This window comes from Scatophagus argus, chromosome 24 (genome assembly GCF_020382885.2).
Source record: "Scatophagus argus isolate fScaArg1 chromosome 24, fScaArg1.pri, whole genome shotgun sequence".
Classification (NCBI taxonomy): domain Eukaryota; kingdom Metazoa; phylum Chordata; class Actinopteri; family Scatophagidae; genus Scatophagus; species Scatophagus argus.
Genome location: NC_058516.1, coordinates 3326326 through 3351772, shown reverse-complemented (window position 1 = coordinate 3351772; position 25447 = coordinate 3326326). Strand labels below are relative to the sequence as shown.

At 42.5% G+C, this 25447-nt stretch overlaps 3 protein-coding genes across 5 annotated transcripts in view; 1 reads left to right on the top strand and 2 right to left on the bottom strand.

Annotated features, from left to right (window-relative positions):
- Positions 1-6081, bottom strand: part of LOC124055354 (receptor tyrosine-protein kinase erbB-4-like) — a 203252-nt gene extending 197171 nt beyond the window's left edge. For 2 of the 3 annotated variants that reach the window (XM_046382109.1, XM_046382111.1), the window contains exon 1: positions 5712-6080. In XM_046382109.1, coding sequence (XP_046238065.1) covers positions 5712-5775 — 64 coding nt within the window. In that variant the 5' untranslated portion in view covers positions 5776-6080. Of the gene's footprint in view, positions 1-5711 lie in introns of all 3 variants that reach the window. The other variant, XM_046382110.1, reaches the window with a different exon arrangement.
- A 2371-nt stretch (positions 6082-8452) lies between these two features.
- LOC124055766 (receptor activity-modifying protein 1-like) lies at positions 8453-15862 on the top strand. The gene is made up of 3 exons (XM_046382880.1): positions 8453-8732; positions 10388-10526; positions 13745-15862. Exons 1-3 carry the CDS (start codon positions 8678-8680, stop codon positions 13998-14000), a joined length of 450 nt encoding a protein of 149 aa, XP_046238836.1. The 5' UTR covers positions 8453-8677; the 3' UTR covers positions 14001-15862.
- LOC124055764 (putative methyltransferase DDB_G0268948) lies at positions 14532-17176 on the bottom strand. The gene is made up of 6 exons (XM_046382879.1): positions 16970-17176; positions 16646-16806; positions 16190-16403; positions 15866-15969; positions 15476-15613; positions 14532-14884 (listed from the first exon to the last, which is right to left on the bottom strand). The coding sequence occupies exons 1-6, from the start codon at positions 17075-17077 to the stop codon at positions 14797-14799; spliced, it is 813 nt and encodes a 270-aa protein (XP_046238835.1). The 5' UTR covers positions 17078-17176; the 3' UTR covers positions 14532-14796.
- Positions 17177-25447: the final 8271 nt, after the last annotated feature.

The following is a 25447-nucleotide window of genomic DNA, read 5'->3' as shown; positions in this document are numbered from 1 at the left end:
CATTATAGACTTATCCTAATTCATATGAAATGAATAAGACACAACCATCCTAAATAAATAATTCCTAAAAACCTCATAAAATCTGTTGTATAAAGTCTGAAACCGTCCCTTGCATTGCATTTGTGGTGCAACTTTAAAGATTTAAAACCGTCAATTAGGAATTAATTGGTTTAGCTTTCGATGCATAACAAACATTTGAGGTAATACAAATCACCCATTAAAGGAGGGCAATCAGCAACACACGCAATGATGATTTCAGTCTGTTCTCTAACGTTGTTAAAAGTTGACCCAAGTCAAGCATAAACCAAAGTCACAAAATATGCATCTAAACCTTCCGCCGAAGGACTTGCAAGCCAAGAAGTACACACACACACACACACACACGTGTAAATGACAGTTTGAGCAGTGTATGGAGCCGCCGACAGCATGTTGTCCATGAAACAAATTGGTCGTCATAATTAAAGGGGGAAAAATGAGCTGTTTTCAATTCTCCCCGTGTGCTCAGTGACAGCCTAATGAAAGACAGAGAGACGAGTGTGTGTGTGTGTGTGTGCATGTCCAGATGTGTGGGAGAAAAGGGAAGGAGGGAGGGAGAAGGAAGCGAGGGAAGGACGGAGGCGAGGAAATTTAAAAAAAAAAAAAAAGGCTGGGAAAAAAGAACGGAAAGTAAAGCAGAGGCAGTGAAAGATGATGCAGGGGAATAAAACAGAAACGCAGCGAAGATGTTAATGGATGAGAACAGGAGGGTGACAAGGAGAGAGAGAGAGAAGCAGAGATGAGTAAATGGATAAAGAAGACCAAAGAGATGACAAATGTGTGAGAAAGGAAGTGGAGTAGAGCTAATGAAATGAAAGTCAAAGTAAAAGAAGGGTTATTGTACGAAAAGAGAAGCTCTGAAGTGGTGTGAGCCAGCCCGTACTGTTTGCTGTGTGTGTGTGTGTGTGTGTGTGTGTGTGTGTGTGTAGGAAGCCCCTCAGACACAGGATGGAGGCATTTGTCTCTGAGTGGAATTACAAGTGGCGGGCCGAACAAACCCTCCAGTGGCCTAGAAGAAACAGAAGAGGGGAGAAAAAAATAAGATTCTTCTGTCTTTCCTGTCCTTTCTTTTCCTTCCTCGACCATGTCTCACTCACACTGCGTGTGTGTGAGTGAGTGTGTGAAAGAGAGAGACAGTTGAGAGCAACACAAAACCACAGAAAGTAGATTCAAGACTTGTACTTAAAGCAAACAATGAGGACACATGAAGTTGCCTCACTCTTAAAAACTCACTAAACAAGCTTCCGCTGCTCTTTCACCCATGAACTTTGTGCATGTGTGTGTGTGTGCATGCATGTGTGTGTGTGTGGGAGGTAAACAAACAACGAGACTTCAGCAGAGTCAGCATGCACAAAAGAAATTAAAAGAGGGCATGTAGAGTCGAGTAAATCCCTGTGCATGGGTGGACTGTGTTTTCTGTGTAGGAGTGAGATCTCAGTCCTCCTGAAAGGGGACATCTGTGCCAGGCTTCCAGCCTCCGACTAGCCAGTCTAACTCACACTAGGAGTTGGCACCGGACGCCTCAGTGCAACCAAAGCCAAGCCGGCTCATCATTAGGCAGCAAAGGCACGGGGGGGTTCAAAAGTCTGTTCTGCCAAATGCACAAGCAGAGAGCCAGAGACGGAGGGGGACTAAGAAGCTTCGGGGATGATTACAGAGGCCAATAAAGCCGCTATTTTGCACCCAAACCTTGGATGTTTTCCTTCCCATGCTGTGCAGTTGTGATTCTGCATGTAAATATTTGGGTGGTTCGCAAACTCAAAAGAACAGAAGCCCCTCTGTACAGCCGGCGGCAAACAAATGTCAGCAAACAGGCTCGTGACGTCGCCGGATCGCTTTCGAATGCCTGGGAAAGCGAAAGGCGGGAGACAAAAAGACACTGAAGAGAGGGAACAGCGTCATCTTTGTTGCCCGTGCAGATAATAATCTGAGCGCCGTTTCAGACGGAGGTAGCGCGCTGCTGTCTCAGGCCTTGGAAAAGCGTTCCATCACCCCCCACGCGTCGCACAGTCATTTGTAAGGCTTCCCTCAAGGCCCGCTGAGACCGTCCAGTTGTGACAGAGGGAGCAAACATCAGCCCACACCTCAATGTCACCCTCACTGATCTGCAATTATTATGCCTTTGTGCAAACAGCCATATTTTATCCACCTCTCTCTTTGGCTCTGACTCTGTCACCAGAGGACACCGACAAACACACAGAAGTTATCCACATTTCCCTCGGCTCGTCGGCACTCATCGCGGCATATTTGACTAACATCCAGCAAAAGCCTGGCACGGGTTAAAGCCTGGCAGATATCAAGTTATGATAGCAATGTTGACTAATTTAGAGCAAGATTGAATTGCTCGCCCCCCCCCCCCCCCCCATCTCTCATGCTGTCAAATCAAGGGCTCGCGGTCTAGACTGATGCTATCAAAAAAAGCTTAATTAGCTTGTAATAAATTCTCATTTCCGTCAGTCTTCTACAAAGGCTCGGCCAGCACCGTGTGTGCCAGCCGACAGACGCCCGGTAATTTGATACTGGCATTCAGCGGGTTTCCTTCCCGCCGCCGCCCCCCCCCAGCCATTTCACAGGAGAGCACATCTTTAAATGTCACCCAAACACACACACACACACACACACGTGCAGCAATGCAGCATTTGCTGTACACACTCACAAGAGCTGTTATTGAGGTATTTCTTTCAGGAAGCGATGGTGGAAGCTTCCTTCTATGTTTTTTTTGTTGTTGTTTTTTTAAATGCACAAACATCAGAATTTTTGTAAAATTTCAACTCTTTTTTCCTTTCAGCCTAAATCAAAAACAGAAAAGAGGATCCCGTCCTCACAATTGAAATACCAATGATTCACCCTGTCAAGCTCTGCAGAGAAATCAGTTACTAAAGAGATTATCATCACCTTTGATTTGGCATTTCGTTGAGCTCTTCTTGAGACACTGAAAGCAAATCAACAGACTCCCAAACAGCTAGAAGAAAACACACTGTCCAGAGACGGCTGGAGTTCAGCAAAATTCATTCTTGGAAACAGTCGTTTGACTGATTTTATTTGTTTTCCAGAGCTTTCAGCAGAGGAATGTTCATTTTTAAAACTGCCTCTTACTGCCATCACACATGCCAGGTTGACCTTTGCAAGCAAAAAGACGAGCTGGTTAGTCTTGACTGCATCACCTATTTTATCCACGATTAACTGAGAAAATAATTGTCGGATTAATCAATAATGACAACAAGTTGCATCTCTGTCCTCATTATCCTGCTGCAAGCAAAATAATTTAGTTCCTTCAGACCTGAGTGATCAGGGAAATGTGGCAGAGAAAAGTTTGCTTAATTGTTTCTTTTTTTTTTTTTTGTGGCTGTCATGAATTGAGATTTTGCTTCATGAACAAAACCTGCCTGTAAAGTCCACGTTCAGCCTCCTGCACAATTAACACACACCTGAACACACTTGAATGCATCAGTGGGGTCAATCTTAAACTCTGAATCTGATTTTGCTATTTCATGTTTAATTTCCCCAAAAAACTTCAGTCTGTAGAAGCATCCACACAGACAACATTCTGTCAGAATACAGCAAAACATCAATCAAGTCGCTCACGGTGTGAATGCCTCCATTTTCGGCACACATGGCGACCATACTGTACAACATACACACACACACACACACACACAGAGCAATGCTGCAGAGATTTGTCTTGCAGCAGGAGCCCACTGACAGATTCAATCACCATGTTAAACACAGCTAAGGTGAACATCTCTAGCCTTGACTTACTCCAACCTGACACGGCTTTAAATGTGTTTGATGTATGGTGTTGGGTGTGAATTTTTAAAAAGACAACAAGGAGAGGGAGATTAAGTGAAACGAGAGACGAAAGAGTGGACAGATAGCACACAAATATCTCCCAACCTACTCACACCCACACACACAATGAACTTCCCAAGAGGCATAGCTCAGATTCTTGGGCAGAATTTGCATCACAAATATCTTGGAGGGGAGTGTAAGCCTGGTGAATAAATAAACCAGTGAGGGTGCCGTTTTTTCGTCCCCATTCATCCCGCCTGTCACCCATCCATCCGTGCATCCATCCACTCCTGTTTAATAGGCAGCAATGAGAGTCTTCCATCCAAGATGCACAAGCCAGCCAGCAGGGAGTGTGTGTGTGTGTGTGTGTTTCTCCAGTCCTGCCTGAGAACCACAAACCACCGGAGATCGAGCCAAAACTCAACCTGTCCTTGACAGCAGGAAGAAAAGCGTCCTGGAATCCCATTTGTGCCGCTGAGAGTTGGACAAATTCACCTCTGGACATCAATCCACAAACTCTCCTGTGTTCCTACTTCCTGCGCCTGCTTGGAAGGATTTTGTTGTCCATTTCAACATCCTTTGCCAAACCTTGATTGTACCAATTAAGAAGTCAGATTCTGCTATCAACAGCCCATAATGAAACACAAAACATTACTGTGCAAAAAGCTCAAGTGCATCTTATAGTCATTCCAAAGCAGGCATTACACCAAACTCCAAACCAAACAGAATACAAGAGAATGTTCAAATCCTTAATGTTCAGTGAGCCTGTGAGCCAAATCTGACTGCAAAAGTTCAACAGCACAATTTTTCATCATCAAAGACTCCGACATCATTAACAAAATATCACAGCAAAACCTCAAATGTTACATGTTGCAGGAGCAAATATCACAGCAAAACGATCTGCAAATATCCTACAGGGGTGCCAAAGCAGTATTACACAGGTAATACATAAATAAAAATACCATTAACTACACTCAAAATTGACTTCAGAGAACCGTGGACGGATTATAAGTCTGTATGGGAATACTGCAGGAACATTAAAGTGATTTTCGTCCAGGGACTCTGACACCACAGGGGTCCAAATAATGAGAGCGAGATGTTTTGCCGCTGCCTATACAGCCCTCAGTATATCTGCTACAGCTAAATTATTCAAAGACAGTAACGAATGAAAAACTGTGCCACCGGTGCAGCCGAGCTCAATTCATATAAATCAGCGCAAATAGCCGCGGTCTTCGGTCTATCAGCGTCCGCTTAGGGGAATTAAATTTAAACGATGGCGCATTCATTCATATTTAGGGTGCAATTTGAAACGGCGAAGTACGGGGCTCATGTGCGCTGCGCTGCGCTGCGCTGCAAACACCAGCGCTTCGCCGTCTGTCAGTGAATTCTGAAACACAACTGGTGTCAGATTTCTCCTCTCTCCCATAAGATTTTTCGAATTAGCACACAAGCAAAGTGGACTTTCAGATCAAACATGTGGCCTCGATAGGCTTCAAAATCTAAACAAAAGGGCTGTTCTTTTAAGCAACTATAAGGAAGGGACTTCAGGATTTTTACACAGAGCTCAACACGCTCTCGGAGGCTTCTGTCAATTCACCGCAAGTGTGAGCCTCAGCGCGATGATTACAATCAGCACCAGCTTGGTTGGATGTGAAGTTGTGCTAAGTTTGTAGCAGTAATGAAAAGCTAACAACACAGGTGTTAAACTGCGATGTCCGTTCATCATCATTCAGTAAACAAGTGCTGTGAATGAATGTCTCAATGCCGCCTTAAGTCAGCCTAGAAATGTGTGTTTTGAGGGTGGTCGGACCCTCACTTGATCCCTGTCTTTCAAGTCTGACCTGACCGTAAGGCGGAGGCGCACAGACGCGCATCCAAGCACTCACCTGACTGTGCCGCACTCGATCGGATCACCAGCAAAGTGATGAGGACGCAAGCGGGGAACTTCATCTTTGCAAAGGCTGCTCGTCTTGTTAACTCCCGTAACTCACATGTCCAATTAAGATATCCTCAGTTTTTCAAGTACGCACAAAAATAAACAACAAAAATAATAAAAAAAACAAAGACAGAAAAGCCGTGCGCACCCAGGAGCAGCGCTGTGGAGAGCTTTTACGCACCGCGCCGTCTTGAGTTTGTTTATCAGTCCCCAGACCAGTGTTTAGGTCGTTTTCCACCGCGGTTACTCTGAGCCATTTACTCCACACACTGCCATCGCGCCGGTGGTGGGGGGTGGGGGGGGTAGGGGGTGGAGTGTGTGTGTGTGTGTGTGTGTGTGTGTGAGAGAGAGTTAGTTCGGATGTGGGGGGGACTCTGAAAACGCCTCTTTATTGTGATTGACACCTCCTTCAGCCTATTACACACGCTATTGAAAAGATTAGATGTGTTTTGTCCTGTTTTTTTTGGAAATCCTCCCATCTCACTTGTCGCCTCTCCTGATTGGCTATTTGGCTTCATTGCTGCTGTCAATACACCTGTCAGGAGCAGATTCTGTTTTGGTCTCCAGCTGGGTGGTGTGGAGTCCAAATTGCTGCCGGTGTCGCTAGAAACAACACAATAATGGGCTTTTTATTAGCATTTAATGACTGATATTTACAGTCATATCTCTTTTGTGGCTATGCAGCCTGTTGGTTGAAATTACAGAACAACATTTTCAAAAAGATAAGCTCCTTTATGGGAATATTAAAGGTAAAACAGACATTTTTAAATTATAGCGACTTCCCAGGGAACACTTGTTATTAAAGGTTATTTTTACAGCAACTAAAAAGTCGCATTTGCTTCATTTTTGTTTGTATATTGGGTGTCGACTGAGGAGAAAGTTTCCTGGCGGAAGCAGGGTCAATTTCTGCAAATATCAGCCACTGGAAACTGGAAGGCACAACCTATAAAGTTTGATGATGCGGGTCTAACGGGGCTGCAGTGACGGGAAGGGCTCCAGCAGGATAACCACTTTCAGGGCCGCTCATTTTACAAGCCAGAGTGTCCCATCCTGCTCTTGGTCTGTGGACCGATGTCAGAGTATGAAACCGGCTGGCAAATCAGCGAGGACAAAAACATACTGATTTGTGATCCATGTAAGATGAAAATTCTGGCATAAACTGGCTGTATTACAAAAATGTCTCCAGAGATTAGGCAGCAAGGGTGCAAAAGGACTGAAATGATCTTTTACGTGCTCCTCGTTCGCCAGTAAGAAGGTTCATTTAGTGTCCTGTGCTTCCCTCTAGGGGAGCTGATGGAGAATTACTCCACTTTGAGTCTTTTGCTCTCTTGCCTGCATGAATCATAAAGCTTTTGAGGGACATAAATCAGCATTTGGACTTGTATTGTTCCATAAATACAGTGCTCATAACAATGGGACTAAAATCAAAAGCTCTCACAATTACTTGAAAGTCTATTTATTCTCATTTCTGACCAGTAAACACTGAGGTAAGAGTCTGTAAAAAAATATTTTGGGGGATTCAGAAAAGGGAAAGATTATTTTTGCTGAGGGGAAACAAAAATTTTGATGAGCAGGAGAAGGTGATTGGTAGTTAACAGCAGCCCTTCTACCTTGTTCAAGGTCCCCAAACAAAATTCAAGGGTTTAAAAATCAACGTTGTGTCATGTTGTTGGTCAGAATACACCTTTTGCAAGCAGGTAAAAAAACCCCAAAAACTGCTAAAACGTCTAAAGACATCAACCAAATATGTACCTGAGGGAAGTTCAGTATCCTGGCTGTCAGTCTACACACTACAGTATGAGACACGTGAAAATATTTAGTTGAGCTGTGAGATTTGTCTCCCTCACGCACCAGCACAGACAACCTCACTGGGTGGCAGCACAACGCAGAGCAGCCTTTAGAATGCTAATGAACTGTCACTCTGTTCCTGCACCAAAAAAAAAAAAAAAAACAAAGAAAAAGAAAAAGAAAAAGAAAATCTGCAGATTAAACATTCAATTAGTCAGTAACGGAGATTTGCTCTGATTCGAGTGTGACATGAAAGTGGGAATTCTGTCTTTGTGCTCTGAAATGGGTCCAAAGTGAAGTTCGGTGGGATGGTTGCGGAACAATGGGTCACACTGAAGGGGCTACGCCAAGGAATCAGTTACAAATAATGAAAAAAAGTAATGAGACACACAGGCATTCAATTAAAAACGTATAACGAGTGGAAAGATGTGTTATCTTACAGTAGGCCTGTGCAGCGATAAGGGTGAAAATTAGAGCAAATAGCATTCAGGTTTCAGATTACAAAATGTGATAATTGTGCATTGGCTGTTGAAAACAGGGAGGTTATAGTGGTCTCATTATGGCTTCTTGCAGACCTTTAATATCTTAGATACCTTCTCTAAGCTATAATACTGGTAATTTTCCACTTGGGGCATGTGGTATTTTATTTATTGGGGTTGTTTTTGCAAGTCTCCAGTTTATTCATTGCATCTTAAGTGGCCTACTATTCCCATATGCTTTTATATTTGCATAACATGACTGTGAATTAGGGCCATACATCACAGGGTGACTTTTTTCTTGTAATGATTCCCTGGATTCATTAAGACTGCTGCTAATTTTGGTGTGTGACTTTGTTTTGTCCCCTGTGAGAGCAGCTCCACACTGTAAGCAGCAGGACAAGTGGATCAGATGACAGGCTCAGCGTCTATGATTAGGGCTGTGGCGAGGGAAGGAGATTGCCGCTCTGGAAGGTCAAGGGGCTTTTTACTCACAGTCCTTGCTGACCGTATGCCGTGAGTTGCTTTGAATGAATTCGTTACGTCGTGGTGCAGCTCCTGAATCGATGGCTTTGGTTGGAATTCTGGAGGAAGAATGAGATATGTGCAGCTGATCTCCAGGGAATAAAAAGTCTCCGAGTTGGCATACAGCATGGCTCCGGAGAGCGCGTCGCTCCTGAAAACAGGGCTTGTGTTGCTGACAGCAGGTGAGCGTTTGCGGGAGTAAATTCTATAACTCTTCTGATTGGCTAAACTGAACTAGTACTTTTGTTTTTGTTTTTTTGTTTTTTTTTTTTTAGGTAAATAACTTGTGGTTATTGTATAGGGTTGATTTTCGATATTTGGGAAGTTTTGTAAAGAAGCTGTTTTTCACTGTTGCTTAGTCACATTATTTTATTTATATTCCTTTATTTACACATTAAAAAGCAATGAGATCCATGGAAGATCACTCTTGTCTTTAGGCTTTCTATGTTTTCATTTTGAGCATGGGTCAAAGGTATAGAGTGTATTCAAGTTATTTACTTGAATAAAAGTTGCAGTACCACACAGTAAAAATACTTATACTTGAGAAAAATGCTTGAGTGTTATAAGCAAAATATGTCTAAGGTATCAAAAGTAGAATATTGGTTGCTCTGGTTGCCAGGATGTGTTCAGCACCCTCCTCTCTGTCGCCCGGCATCGCTTTCGCCCCCACATGAACGGGAGCATGCGAAAACGAGGCCCTCATGCTGAGCAGCACAGCAGCTGACTGAACATGAGTGACATCTGAGCTCAGTAGATAACGCTTCACTTTTAAAATGAAGAACTACTGAGTCCAAGATTGACAGGCAGAATTTGTGATTTCTGCCAGGCTGGTGGGTGTTTCCTTTGACCAAAATGTGGACAAACTTGAAGGCAGTAAGTCAATAAACTGCTGTCGATTTTCCTCGAAAACGGTCTGTGAATATAGTGCTGGTTAGCAGAAAGTTTATATATCAGATTTCTCTGTGCGAACAGAGTGGCAGACGGGTTAAACATAACATCTTTACAAGTCTGTGTATGATAAACAAGCTAATAGATGCTTCATTTTTGCAAAATTACCATTTAAATGCTCAGCTTTTCCAGTGTTCAATGCTTTTTCTCCTCACTTCAGTTTTGCCTTGAAGCACCTCAAGCGTCTGTTTGAAAACGTGAAGGGCCTCCACCGTTTTTTCACATTTTTCTTTCAGGAGCATCTCTTTTTGACATCCCCTTGTCGACACATTCAGTCTTCCTTTGAGTGTTTCACAGCCTCCAGAGCCAGATGAGACAGAGCAAACATAATGGGCACACAGTTGGCCCTTATCAGGCCGGCACAGGCTGAGATCCACCACGTTTCTACCATCACAACAACAACCTGTTTGTTCCACACGGGTCCTCTTCCGCCAGCTTAAGCTCCCTCTCCCACTGTACTGCTCAGTGGTGATACATTCAGCTCCGAGTCCAGGGGGACAGCTGCGGACTGCCTCCGCGTAACAAGGCTGTTTGCACACATCTCTGAAGTAAACAAATGGGATTGGGACTCAGGCTGCAAATTAAAATCTTTTCTTGGTGAAAGTAAGAGCCTAATAGGGAAGAAAATGGTCTGTTAGGAATAACCACTGCCAGGACACAACCTTGTTTGTTGTACAGACTTATTCCTAATTATCAAGAACTGAACGCAGCCGATAACCTCTGTGGCGCTTTGTAAAATCTTTTGTATCTTGACAATGATGCAGAGTTTTGCTCCCCACTCACTGAAATTAAATGATCCCCAAGTTGCAGCCCCTTCCCCCCAACCTATTCTCATAATTATAACTCCATTAATGCTTTTTGTTTCGTTTCTGTCTCTCGTCCACTTCAGCTCTAGTCCTTCCATCAGTGTCTGGCTGCAACAGGGGTCTCTACGAGAGGACGATCCACGATCTGTGTCTCAACAAGTTCAAGTTAGACATGGGCGGACTGGACAGAGCCCTGTGGTGCAGCTGGCCGGACACCATGGAGTGAGTGATCATGAATGAGCTAATGAATGAACCAGTGAAAGCATGAATAAAGCAGGTCATGTCAACCGGCTCATCTTCAGTGCTCTGCCTGAACTGACTCTCTGCTTCATTTGGTTCCTGTTCAGAGCATGTTGTCAGAGAATCAAATCCTGAACTTCAGGATGTAAACCCTTTCAGGCATTATGTCAGTCTCATCCACCTCTTAGACTGGTATGATTGTTAGAGCTGTCAAATGATACACCCAGGGTCAGTCTGGACACACATTTCACATTGCAAAGCCTCCTTATCGGCAATAATGTGGTTTAGGAAAACAATCAGTTTTACTATTTAATCAGTGAAATAGAACTTTTGTTATGCAAGGAAAGGACTAAAAAATTTATAATAAATGAATGTATTACATGCAGCACACCACATCAGATGTAAGTGTTTATTTCCCATTCTCCCTGGTGGTGTGAAGAGGACTGACGCTGTCGGCCTTGACTTTATCCTCCCCACAATATGTTGCTCTTCAGTCCGCCCTCATGGCTGTTTGCCTTATGGCCATCACCAACTCCAGCCTGTGTTTCCACTCACCGCAATGCTTGGTCACAGCCTTTAACTGTATCTGTTGTGCATGATATTTTGTGTGTCTGTGTGTTCGATGGTGTCTCCGAGCAGTCCTTTCCTAAACACTGTCAGTCAGAGGATGAGTCAGACAGGAGGGCGAAAAGAGCTGAGAGGCCCACAGGAGAAAGCTACTGTCAGATCTGTGATTTCCCTCCTGGCTTGCTGTCCTCTCTTGGTCCAGCAGCACATAATTGGTGATGGTGCTGTTTTTTTGTTTGTGTGAGTGTGTGTGTCTGTGTGCAAATGTAACCTATCATAAAAGATTTGTACAGGCACATAGAGGGGTTTGCAGTTGCGTCACGAACCTCCTAGCAACAGTGTTTGACGCCATCATCGAGGCCCTCTGGAGAGCTAATAGATAAATAAACCATGCAGAATAGTAATGTAGAAATACACAAAAAAGGCTTGTGTGTGGATGAAATCCAATTTAGAGACTTTGAAAATAAAAATCTAATAAGTTGGGTTTGTTTCAAAACGGTGCACTAAACTCATGTGGCTCTAAACTCATGTTAAACGTTGTGCTTGACTCTTAACAACTTCATAAATCACAACACAGCATGTGAATAAATTTAATTAGTCATGTGATTGTTCAAAAACTACAAAGTATCTGTGAAGCTAAACACTCACCAAAATCCATGCTTTGTTTTTGAAAATGCTTGAATAATTTGTCTATTTCTCATCAAAGTCACACTATAGACATATGGTGACTGTCATTTTGTCATTCAGGTGACATCCAAACATAACATGCACAGCAGTAAATATAGAAATGTCAATTCCAGGTATCACATCAGGCCATCCAGCACCACAAATCAGTTCCAAGTTCATCGGAGTCCAAAGCACATCGTCTGCCAAGCGGAAGAGAAAAAGGGTTGATTATTTATGAAAGTAAAGTGGTTTGTCCTTGAAAGCGAAACTAAAAGCTTCCACGGTGGTTTTTATCCACTGCATTGTTACTGAATGCTGCTCAGATAGCCACTGAATAAACATGCTTTCATCATTTAACTCTAGTCATTTGAACCAGGTTAAGTGAGGCTAATTACCTCTTACTAGTGCAAAACAAAGAGAAAAAACATCAGACTGAGATGATACAACAGTTTGTAATGACAGTGAATACGTTTTTGACTTACTCAGTGTTATTTCCAGCTGTATTTCAATGGGATACAACACACAGTCATCTGTTTGAGTCCTTTCACCTACAAGTATTAGATCTGGCAGTCTCTTCTCTCAAACTCTCTGACTGTGCTCTGTACACTCTCATTATTTGCTGATCATGTCCTTCTTTCTTTTATGGATTCACCTTAAAGATGACTGAAGAAAAACTTCTTTTTGTTCATGAAAGTAGCCTGTGATGGTGTGGGTGTAAATACTGTGCATGTTTCCAGCTTCCCTGCAAGACTGCAAGACTTCCTTGCTAGTTTAGAAACAAAATGTATTTTTATAAAGAACAGGATGGTGTTAGTCACACACACACTGCATTGCTCAGAGCAATAAAAACACTCCAGTGTCTCTTGACTCTTGTCTTATCTTTAGTCCAAAACACTTTAACTGAGTGGCTGCTCAACACACATATTTGTGTTTAGGTACTAAGATGGCTGAACACCAACCTTGAAAATTTATTCAAGTCCAAATTTCATCACCACCACAAGTATGAGGCTCAGTCCTCATCTATCGTTAACTTTAACCCCCATTTTCTAAAATCTAATCCAGATGGTAGCTCTTACAGCTGCAGTACTGAAAGCTCCTGAAACAGCTCCAGGTGATGATAGTTGGCTCTTCGAAGCATTTAAGTCCCGAGAAAAATCCAACAGCACTTTCAAATACAAACACACACACGGTCAGAAGCTCACACACACATAATACCACTACATACCAATCATGGTATCCATGCTTGTATCCATTGCGACTTGAAGCCAGAAAGTCATATGCAGCAAATAGAACAAAAGCATTCTTATTCTTATTTACATCATAGTTTTATTCAGTGACCCTCCACAAAACTAATATGTCCCTTACCAAAAATGTAACATGTCATGTCATTCTGGATGATTGAACTGTCATTTTACAGCTTATGTTGTCTGACCTGAAAATAATAAAGAGAATTGACACACTAAACAATAATCTGCACCTCTCAGAAAAAGGAAAAAACATTTAAGTTGGGTGGACTTGTCCTTTAAGGTATTTGGCTTTCCCACCACTTGCCCACTGAGCCTACAGCTATGCAGTTAGACACAAGGGCCATCTGGAGCAGAATCTGTCCTGGTATGGATGGGGCAGTGCTGCATGAGGGCGCTACCCTGTTGGTATGCATCTCCATTTCCCCTGCCCTCTACCACCTAGCAGTTATATTTAGCTGTGTTAAACCCACTGGTAATTCTAGACATTCGTTTGCCTTTTTTCCTACCAACAGGAGTCCCTGATCCCTCTCTGAAAGGACGTTTCAAAGACTCCAGATCTCCAGAGACTATCTGAATCTGCTGAGTCTATTTCTGAGATAATGATTAGCCCATCATGGAAATATGGGCTCATGACAGTCCATGTTTGTCTTGGCATGTGAGAAGTGGATCAAGTTTCTCCTGAAACACTTAGATTTGTCTGTGTGTTGTCGCCCTCTGCAGGATCTATGAGGGACTGACAAACTGCACATACCAGGTGGCCTTAAGGGTGGACTGCTTCTGGCCAAACCGGATCGTCGACCGCTTCTTCATGGAGATTCACCGGCTCTACTTCCACGAATGCGCTCTTACTGGTCGGCTCCTCCACGACCCACCGAGCAGCATCCTCGCCCCGTTCATCACAGTGCCGGTGCTGATTACGCTGCTCATGACTGCCCTCGTGGTGTGGAGGAGTAAACGCACAGAGGGGGTTTTATAGAGACTGGCCTCTGGGTTCGGACTTAAGGCTTGTAAATACATAAGGACTCCTGACAGACAGAGCGTGAGCATGTGATTTATGTTTGTTTTGTTTGAGCACTTAGTGTTGTGAGATTGTGTTAATACGAATGTATGAACAGCACAGTGAAACAGTTGCATGCAGTAGGTTGACCTTAATAAAATAATATGTTACAAGCTCCCCATTTGGAATAAAAAATGAATGTTTCCAAACATCATTTTTAGTTGATAACGTCAAGCAATATGAGAGTGTCAAAGTTTGACAGGGGAAAGCAACAAAGTCATTGAGATTCAGGGGATTTGGAGGCCACATGTCTTAATTACCTTCTGTTCTCATGGCCCTAAACAATCTGTGAACACATAAATAACAGTGGAGAGGGGGGCTCTCAGGGAGGCACCAGTGACTTGGATGAATTATTGCTGTGAATTTAGAAGAGAGAGATGACAAAACAGAGGCTCTCTTCTTCTCAGCTGACTGGAAAGGAGAAGAAAATTAATAAGAGAAAAGAAGGAGTTTTGGACAAAGAGGTCAGGGTTTTTATTAAGCCAAATCACTTTGTGCTTAAGGAACAGAAGTAAACTGCTGATTTTACTGTCATGTGCAGAGCTGCAGAAGGAAACCACATGGTGCTTGGATTACAATGAGGAATGACTTATTCATATCACAACTGAGAGACACACAGTACTAAGGGTCCCAGTTAGACTTCGGTTTGTTTAAAGAGGTCACAAGGCAGAAAGTTAAGAAACACCTGTTTGCTGGATCGATCCAGGTAGAAAGATCAAGGTTTACGTGCCAACCAGTAGAAATACTTCACAACCACTGTAACTTCAGTGTCAGGAGAGGACGCCTTCATGGCAGACAGCAACCTGAGATGGAAGACACAGGAAGACAAGAAGAGACGGAGTGGTTTAATAGGATCTAAAGAGAAAGAAATTAGTAGTAAAGAGCAGTAAAAAGTAAAGTATAGTCATAAATTAACTAAAACCCCAAAGTCTTCTGTCCTCCTTTCAGACCACACAAGACAAAACACAAGTCCAATCTTTCCAGAGGCAGAGAGCAGAACTGTGTGTAAATCTTCCCAAACTGTCATAGTAATTAAATACAATGACTTTTTAAAATCCACGTTAAAGTTATGGCTCAGCAATTCTCCTCCATATATTTTGCTTGCTGGGCCGTTCTCTCCTGTCAGTGGCAGGGGGGGAATTAATGGTGGTTATATTATCAAAGCAGCAAAAGCCCTCAACAGTTAAGCTTAGTCAAGCAATGTTTGGCTTTTCTGATTAATGCCTGAGACTGTAATGGTATTCAAAGTTACATTTCAGCAGTTGTTGATGCTGATTAATGAATTCAGGTGAAGACGAGCAGATCCACATTCAGCCACAGGCAGGAGGAGGTGAGAGCTCAGGCCCAGATGTTAACAACTGGATTCGTGAATGAATTGGAGGTTCATATCTCACTTGTTCCTGATGTCAATAGAAAGACGTTTAGCCTCATTGGGGTCCTTTTTTTGCAGTTTCTGGTAGTTGGAGAAGGTCTCTACCATGCCAATGTATCCAGTCACCGGCAAGATCCTTTTCAGCCTGAAACACTCATTCCTGGAGAAAAAAAAGAAAATGAAATCATCTATATATGTTGAAATTAGGGTGAATGTAACCTTTGAGTGGTTAATGTTTTGGGGAAATCTATCCTTCCCCCCCAAGACTATATAGAGGTGCCCTCGAGCAAGACTCTTGACCCCCAGCTGCTCAAGTTTAAGCTGCTCTGTGCCACATAACTCCCAGACGTCAGAGTGTATATCACATATGAAATGCAACTTGGATGTAAATAAAAAAATCTGAAACACTCACCACTCTTTGTCTGAGTATGAGCAGGAGTCAAACATGTCTGAGTAGATCTTCACTGAGCTCGGTCCCAGATAGGGATCACGGAAAGGAAGCAGTGCAGCATAAAACTGATCAGTAAAAGAAAAAGTCATGTTTTCATTTCACAAATTAAAAAAATATGAATTTTTAATTCTTCTATATCTTCACCTCATTGTTAGTGTCAGTGGGAAATTTAAATTTGAAGTGGTCTCCAATCCACAGATTTGCACTGCAGTGGAGAGTTCATTGGGCTTATACAATAGTGCCCACCACACACTATGTGTATAAAGTTTTAGATTTTGGATGCACCTCTTTGCAGATGTCATTGAGTGTATTGGAGAGGTCCCCATACTCCAGCTCCATGTCCATGGTGTAGCTCAATAGAGCCAGGCAGCCTCCAGGCCTCAGCACCCTGTTGGCTTCCCGGAGGAACTTCTGGTGGTCGAACCAGTGAGCTGCCGTCATGGCTGTCACGAGGTCCACCTCACCTGGAGCGAACGGCAGCTCTTCTGCTGGACACTGCCTGGGGTTGAAGCAGGCACAACAATGGGGCAGGGAATATAAAAATATAAAACATGGAAAACCTCAAGTCTATACATATGTATGTTTTATTTCATATATATATATATATATAGAGAGAGAGAGAGATAGATAGAGAGAGAGAGAGAGAGAGAGAGAGAGAGAGAGACTTGAGGATTTCCAGTTTATGCTGCACCACTGTGCTCCACCCTTACTAAGCTGATCTACACCTTGCCCACATGTCACCTGTATGATACATTTGGAGGGTTGCTATTGGCCAGTGCTGCCTCCACCTGAGCGGGACTGACATCTGTTCCAACAACCTTGGTGAAGTATGGGGCCAATAGGGTTGTCCCTTGGCCTGAGCCACAGCCCACGTCCACTGCAAGGTTGAACTGTTTTGGTGTCTAAAAAGAAATAAAAAGTTTACCTTTCAGTATGTTTGCTTCTGAACCTTTGGAAGACAGACTGGTTTGATTAGCCAGTTAGATAACATAGGCAAATAAAACAGCACAATACACATTTAAGCATGTTGCAGCTTGTTAAAAATCTAGAAACACACACACTTACCTTTTTCTCCATGTAGTTCATAATCCTGTCGATTAATTCAAGAGGTGCCACTCTGTACCGCCTGTAAGCAGCAGCATGATCTCTGCCTTCAAAGAGACGTACAGCCATGGTTTGTGTCAAAGTGCTTGTGGCTATCAAAGCGGCTACCTGGTCAAATCCTCTACACTATGAGCTTGTCCCTTTTTGAACAGCCAAGTTATACATTAACTGCTTGGAATAAAACTCTCCTTCCTATCTGAAGCGCTGCCAAACAAACAAAAGAAAAGTATGCCATCATGCTATTAAAGCATCAACTGATTTCACAGTTTATTACTTTAGATTAATTTCCTGTCAGGACGTCTGGGTGACCATAAATAGAGCCACGAATCCCTTGTGAAGAGAAATGAAAGTAAATATTACACAATAGCGCAACAAAAGTGCTGCAGTTATGACTAATGAAAAAGGATGTGTCTTCCAAATGCTACGAAAAGAAATGCTTTATCAGAACTCAAATTTTTTTCCAAATGCATTTACTTGCAAATAGCAGCAGATGGCAGTGAATTCACAGGTATGGTGCTGAGGGTGGCAAAAAGGACTGAGCTGATGAGAGTGTGGGAATGCCAGGAAGTCCCATGTCAGCAGAAAATTCTTTACTCTTAATGCAATTTAAACTAATAAATGCTCTTTTTAGCATGAAAATGGAACTGATTCGTACAATCAGTTTTAGTGAATAACATGACCAATATGAGAGTGTATCAGGGGAAAGTGACAAAGTCTCTCAGATTCAGGACATTCAGAGGTCCTGCACGTTTATTTCCATCTGTTCTCACACAACTTATTATTGTACCAACAAGCTCGTAGTCATGGCTGACTCTGTCCAGGGGGTGGAGCCTGGTTCGTTGGTGGTGTTGTCAGAGAGGAGGATGCTGCAGAAAAAGTGGAGCATCATGGAGTGAACGGCTGTCACCTTCTCCACACCCACAGGAGCATCTTAACAAAGAGACCGTTAACGTGCACGATGCATCACAGAATCAAACTTCATCGACCTCACGTCGAGAGATGGACAGCAGGTTCAAGGGGGCTGCAGTGGCTTCAGCATGCACTTCAGCTCTCTTTGTTTGAATCTCTCGCTGTCTCTCAGGATTACTGCCTGCATGGATTACAATTTCTACAACTCCTGGATTTCTGGAACATGATGTGCACTTATGGGACATGCAATACCATGGACATGTACCTGATTTGCTACTGTATATACAAAGCAATATGCCACTTCTCATGCATATTTATAATTTGAACTTGTCCATTTGTGATTTAAACTCCTCTTTTCCCGCTTCTTACTGTAACTGCGGCACACCAGTTTCCCTCGGGATGACATAAGTCCTAACTACAACTCCGTTTACATTTAGCAGCACAGTTTACTTGGATGGACATTTTGGAAGCAAGCGGATTTCTCTCCCCCTAGTCATGAAGTAGTAAGTTCATTTCAGCAAAGTACAATTAAAAGTTAATATTGAATAAGTGGTGGGAAAATGGATGTATGGATGGAAATAGTTGAGGAAAAATAAAGCAGTAAATTAACTAAAACCTGAAATGACTTTCTGTCCTCCTTTCAGACCACACAAGACAAAACACAAGTCCAATCTTTCCAGAGGCAGACAGCAGAACTGTGTGTAAATCTTCCCAAACTGTCATAGTAATTAAATACAATGACTTTTTAAAATCCACATTAAAGTTATGGCTCAGCAATTCTCCTCCATATATTTTGCTTGCTGGGCCGTTCTCTCCTGTCAGTGGCAGGGGGGGAATTAATGGTGGTTATATTATCAAAGCAGCAAAAGCCCTCAACAGTTAAGCTTAGTCAAGCAATGTTTGGCTTTTCTGATTAATGCCTGAGACTGTAATGGTATTCAAAGTTACATTTCAGCAGTTGTTGATGCTGATTAATGAATTCAGGTGAAGATTAGCAGACTAACATTCAGCCACAGGCAGGCGGAGGCCCAGAAGTTAACGATTAGTCTTTTGGCTGAGGGTTAATATCTCACTTGTTCCTGAGATCATTAGAAAGACGTCCAGCCTCCATTTGTCCATTTGTTTCAGTTTCTGGACCAGTAGGAAGGCAGAATCCATTTTACCCCTAAATACTAGATCCTTTAGAGCAGCTATGACCCTAGTTTTACAAGGACTACTTTGTTCAACCTGATGAAAGAAAATCTGAAGCTGATTTTAAGCAATGCAAAGTTTGAACTTCAATAATACATATGGCATAACTAAATGGTATATAATGAAGCCAGTGTGTAGGTTTAGAAGACCACAAGAGAGCTGTGCCCTGCATATCAAGAAATATTTTAAAATAAATTTGAATTTAGATGATCTAAATCTAGATTTTTGCAGGTGCATTTGTTTGCCAACAGCAGCAGATGGCAGTAATTGCACAGATGTGACGCTTGGTGCTGAAAAGGAAACAGCTGCATGAGTGTGGGAATGCTTTGCAAGTCACATGTTAGAAATAATTCCTTGTCAATAATAATATCAATATTCCTCATTGATTGGGGCACTGAGATCATCAATTTATTCCTTTATTGAACTCTCCCATTGCATGGTTTCTTTGCCGTCCTTAAACATCAGCTTTGGGCTAAAAAAATGATCATACCAACCAATCTAAAGCTTGTCTGTTTTATAAGCAGTTTAGTAAAATAAAAAGACCTGTTTTTGATTAATGATTGTATGTATGAAGTATATTTTGAAGGGACTGAAGATGGGATCCCCTAAACAGTCCTGAACCTGGGTAGCCATTCTTCGCCCTGTATTTTCTGCCCAATCAACAAGCATTGATCCTTCCCGTTCGCCGGATCAATATCCTCTGTCAGATATGGTTTGCAGGAGGGTTTGTGTCAACAAAGGGTGGGCAGTGGGAGTGCAGGGTGTCCTCAGACGCCGCAGGAGCCCCAACCCTTAACCCTACCATGTTGCTATGTGCAGCCCAGCCTTGTGTCATCCAATCAATCAGCTTTGATCAAAACTGTCAGCTGCACTCAAGTCAAGCCCTGTCCACTGCTCTGTGTGTGTGTGTGTGCGTGCGTGTGTGTGTGTGTGTGTGCGCATGAGCCTCCCCAGACATAACCATTTTATCACTGAGTCCATACCACCAAGCCTTATTTCAGTGTCCTCACGCATTTCCGCACACACGCACAGAAGACATTAAAAACACAAAGTCAATGGACTCAGACAAGCAGCCTCATGTCTCGCTTCACTATCTGCAGGCTTTTCTCACACAGTAAAAAGAGCTACGTGCTTCCATCGACTGTGACGAGCGGTGCTGCTAATGCTGCACCAGGGACACTCCTGAAAGGCAATCGCACAGGTAATCCACAACAGGAGTATAAAATATTAGAAATACTTTATTCAAGCTGCTTTTTGTCATGAAGGCAAGTGCAGGGAAACATCATGATTTTTACAACAAACAGCTTCTGGTTTCCAAACTGGTTAAAAAAAAAATAAATAGTCAAATGTAATCATGTCAGAAATTACAGATAAAGGAAAACAACGTGTAAGAACACGTTACATTATGCACCAAGTGTCTACTGTATATTTATTTAAAATGCATTTCAGTCTATTTCAGCCAGAAATAGACATGTAGTAGTAAATACCTTTGCATCATTTTCCTCTTTCTTCTGACAGTGTGAGTACAGAGACATGCAGGGTAGGGGGATGAATAGATGCGTATTGAGAATAAAATCCCACTTCCCTGCGGAAATCTCAGCAGGTAAAAGCAGATTGCAGCTGTTGGAATGAAATCCATGAATTTAGAAAACAGTCTTGTTGCCACATTGACAGCCATGCATTTTTTTGTGGGGAATAAATTTGTCATGGCTTTTGAAAAGGTTTCACAGGCCCTTGGGTTCTTAAACACACTTTTTCAATAAGGTAGCACAAAAACCTTCAAATCAGACAGCTGCAGAAATTGGAGCTCTGAAGATCCTTTCATCAGTTGTTCTGAAAATGGCAGCAATCAATATTTTTATAAATGTCAAATACTGTCAGCAAATATTATGTTCTCACAATGTTGCTTGAATTTTTTCAAATGACAAAGTAAAAAGGGTTGCTTTTAGTAATGCAATAAAAAAATGCACACACAAATTTTGCAAAGGAACAACAATTTTGTTGAGATTGAGATTTTTCTCTCACAAATGTGAGAGCAGCTTGGCAATTTTTAAAGAGAAAGAGAAAGGAAGAGCCAAATCCTCCCTGTCTTTTTATTGTGGCACTGTGCATTGAGTCAAACAGCGTCTGCAATCTCTGGCAGGATATGAAGATCTTAAATCTTTACCCGTTAAAACTTCACTTGAGACGCTCTGTTTTCTCCACGGCCAGTTGTAAAGAACAAACATCTCGGAGATCTGGGTGACTCCGAGGCTGCATTTTTATAGCCGAGACGCTGGCTCAGAGATGCACTTGGAGGGCTAATCCCACACTCCGAGCAGAGAGGAAGGTATTGGCTTTGATGATAGAAATGGATTAAACAGATTACATTAAAGGCCAGTCTAATTGAACCAATCTATCCTGATTCTGCCACCGTAAGATAAATGATGAGAAGGCCAGATAGTATATATAGGTCGTGTGTTTGTGGGTCTGGCTTGGGTGTGTGTGTCTCTGGATATCCACAGGCTTGCCTGAAAAATACAGCAAAAGCACTTTCCTTTTATGGACAAAGGTCATTCTGTATTGCAGGATGAGAAAACTGAGTAATATCTAAGCAAATTTGCATGTCCATGTTTTCTTAATCATCATCACCCCCTCCAGACCCTGTCATGTACCCTGATGCACAGCAGTTCCTCACTGGCCAGCAGTGATGGACCATCAGGCCTCACCTCTGAGGAGAAGAACGACAGTACGGTCAGTACAGTACTAAAGGCTAATACTTACTTCCACACTGTGGTACAGGGAAATATTCAGGTTCTGAAGTGTAATGAGGGGTCCTCTGCTTGACTGCTTATCTGGGAGTAATATACAACTGCACTAATCAATAATGTGTCAGTATGCACCACGCTATGGACGAAACCTCCTGTGTGTAATGTCAAGGCGAGGGAGATTTCTCTGTTGAGAATAAATGGTTGGCAATCTTTTATTTTTATTGCTCTTATTTTATTTTCTTGCTCTCTATCTGTGTTAGTGGTATGACACTAAAATTTATAACTCGTGTTTCTGCTGAAAACCAATACAATTCTCTCTGTACAGGTTGGTTTTCATGACTCAAAAATGTGTTTTAAAAATTTAATTGTATGGTTTGAAATGGTTATGGGTAATGTAAATGTATAGTTAATGGTGTGAAACATGTAAAAACCACCAGTACCCACAAAGTGCTGCTAACACATTAAATGAATTTTAGTGAATTTTATTTTATTCTGAGTTTCAGTAGAGAATTCTGCTGTTCTACAAGGGTCTAAATGCTATTTCAAAGGGCGATAATTCAAAGAGAAAGAAAGAAAAGAAAACTTCATGGCAAAAAAGATAAATATGCCGTTTCTGAATAGTAAGCTAGAGAGACGCTTCAACCTCATCAAGTTCTGAAAGCTTATACAAGCCTGACGAGCACAAAAGAAGGCAATTCTGCACCAACATTCTGATTCATCTGTCTTTCTAAATACAAGAGCATACGTGCTTTGAGTCCTGTTTTATCTTTTGGATGATGTGCGTGTGTGTGTGTGTGTGTGTGCGTGTGGCTGTACCTGTGCTCCCAGGCAGGATCGTTATTGACGATGTCCAGTTGAAGTGAGCGTGATAGGGTGACCTTTTCTTCCAACCTTGTTATCATCGTGAACTCGTTAAGCAGGACTGTTTAATTAGCAGTGGAATGGCAATCAGGGAGGAGTCAGAGCCCTCTGTGGTCATGGACACGGATCAATGAGTCTTCTGGGAGCCTCTGCACTCAGCAACAGGAGACATTTACACATGTGTGCAGGCAGGATGCTGATGCAAATATGCATGCATGCAATTAAACAAAAAAACTTAATTAAGTTTGGTATAAACATTTTGGATTTGGTTGATTTTCTTGTGGATATTTATCTGCTATTTTATCTGCCTACATTTGAAGCACACTGTTGTCTTCATTGTATGCTGCAGCATTAATTGTCAAAAGCCCCACACCAAGAAGAACACAGAAGTGTGGTGAGTCCATATACTTTTGGCCTTATAGTTTAGGATTAAATGCAAGGTTTTTAAACATCATGCCCCCACATCCCTGAGTGATAAAATCACATTCTCTGTCCCAGCATAGCAGTCAGAAACACCACTCCAAGACTAGTGTCCCGCTTTTCCACTTTTATTAAAAGCAGCAAACTGATAAAACAGTCTTGCCCTGGTTGACATGCACACATGCTTCATGCATGCTCTCAGAAGTGTGTGCAAACACATGCGTGTTTAAACTCACACACACACACACACATTCGCAAACATTCAGGCAAAGAAAAGCGAGGCGGGAGACAGCAGCCGCTGCACCTGGTGAGATCCAAGGGAAAGTGAGAAGCATAAAAAAGAGCTGAACACTCGGGTGTGTTGATCTATTTTTACCGCAGAGCAGGGGGGCAGAGAGAGCCAGAGAGAGAGAAAGAGACAGAGAGAGAGAGAGAGAGAGAGAGAGAGAGAGACAGAGAGACACACAGAGACAGAGACAGAGAGCTTTCTGCATAATGCATGGCCCTGTAGAGCAGCAGTGGCTTTTACACTGTGCTCTCTCACTGGGCTTCCAGGTGTCTGTGCTGTCTGTCAAACAGGCAGCATATCGAAGAGCCAGGTGCTCTCACACGGTGCTGCGGTTGATCTCTCTCAGAGCACAAGACCACCAGCCTATCCAGCTGCTCGTTCTCTCCCCAAACTCAAGATCTCGCCTGTAGTTTCATTCAAAACCATCTCTGAAGTGTAAGAGCATTCAGGAGCTGGAGGGGCGAAACATACAGATGCATTCACATTACACTGCGCCAGTTGGAATGGGAGACTGCTTTGAAAACAGAGCTCTTGTACATCATTTGTGAGTGAGTGTGTGTGTGTGTGTGTGTGTTAGACTCTATTGCTGAGTGTAACAAAGTTTAATATGTTTTGACTCTAGTGCTTCCGTGTTCTGTCTTCTCTCAAGATGCTGGTTTTTGTGTTTGATTCTTTCCTGTTTTTTCCAGTTCAGAGACATTGCAAACTCAGGTCAATTGCATCACGTGCTGAGCTGGAGAGGATAATTCACATTCCTGTCTTGAGTCATCAGGTGTAACTGCATCGTCACCTGCCTCACTAAAGCATCCCCGGATTGTTTGCAAGCGGTCCAAAATGCTGCCACTGAGCACCAACCATGCCAGAGTGTGATTGTTCAAGAGTTAAAATGCTTTCCATTGCTTCTCTGTGGCACTTAACAAGAACTTAAACAGTAAATTACTGTGGATTTCACAGGCATTTTTTACAGTCTAATTTTTCTATTTGACTCTTATTTTAGTTTATTCCTATTTCATGGTCTCTTAATCTTCCTAAGGCTGTATATAGGTCTGTTATTTATGTTTTATTTCTTTTGTGAAGCACTTTTTATGTTCTGCTCTTAAAGAGTCCTACATAAATAAAGTTACTTAGTTTCAATTATTTTTTCGAACATTTTAAAGCCTCTTTTCTTTTACTATTATACTATGGAATTTGCAACATAACTTATAATAGTATACTGTTTACACCACTAAATAACAGGATTTGGCTTGGGACCAGAGGATCCGAACACTTCTAAAGGGGGTTTGGTTGCTGCTGGGCATCACAAGGAGGGACACTAATGAAAGCTTGATGAGGATGCTCCTCTGAATCCACCAGCATGATTAGGCTTTAATTACTGAGGGCTGCTTGGACATATTCCCTATAATTGGAAATACCTAAGCACATTGCTGCTCATGAAACCAGTGTTCACGTCCGTTCTTAGCACAGGCTCATTCTCATTTTAGGTGAACTCTACTCTGTGTAGGCATCGCAACAGGAGATTTAGAGGCATTCCAGCAAGTCTTTATGCAGATTAGCTGCTAGATGGTTCTATGTAATCTTAGTAAGGAGGTCTTGTTATCACTCGAGTTAGTGACAGAGTTCGCTGACGGTCTGAGTGTGGAAGAAGATACTGTGAGGCTTTGAACTTGTACCTCTGCTTTCCAGTATGCTGGCACCTCCACTTTGCCAGATGTGACAATAACATCCCTCTATGGCTGCCAAACGCCTACAAGACACCCACAGGCATTGGCAGCTCCCTCGGTGAAATCTTCTGTTGCACAGCCACATGAAAAAGGGCCCTTATGTTCTGCTGGTTAAGTGAATCACTGCCTTGCCTGAAGAATCAGTCTTTCTTTCATTACAGTTGCTTCAATTCAGAGCTGTCACACCATTTATACCCTCCTTCAATGGTGGCAGCAATGGCTGAATCACTGTATATAAAACAAAGACGACATCTCTGAAAAGTGCTCAGGTGTTTCGGTGCTGAACAGCAGGGTAGAG

Coding starts and splice junctions, on each gene's coding strand:
- LOC124055766 (XM_046382880.1), top strand. CDS start 8,678: ATGGCTCCGGAGAGCGCGTCGCTCCTGAAAACAGGGCTTGTGTTGCTG. Junction 8,733..10,387: donor GCTTGTGTTGCTGACAGCAG/GTGAGCGTTTGC, acceptor CGTCCACTTCAG/CTCTAGTCCTTCCATCAGTG. Junction 10,527..13,744: donor AGCTGGCCGGACACCATGGA/GTGAGTGATCAT, acceptor CGCCCTCTGCAG/GATCTATGAGGGACTGACAA.
- LOC124055764 (XM_046382879.1), bottom strand. CDS start 17,077: ATGGCTGTACGTCTCTTTGAAGGCAGAGATCATGCTGCTGCTTACAGG. Junction 16,404..16,645: donor CCTCCAAATGTATCATACAG/GTGACATGTGGG, acceptor CTTCAACCCCAG/GCAGTGTCCAGCAGAAGAGC. Junction 15,614..15,865: donor TCATACTCAGACAAAGAGTG/GTGAGTGTTTCA, acceptor TTTTTTCTCCAG/GAATGAGTGTTTCAGGCTGA.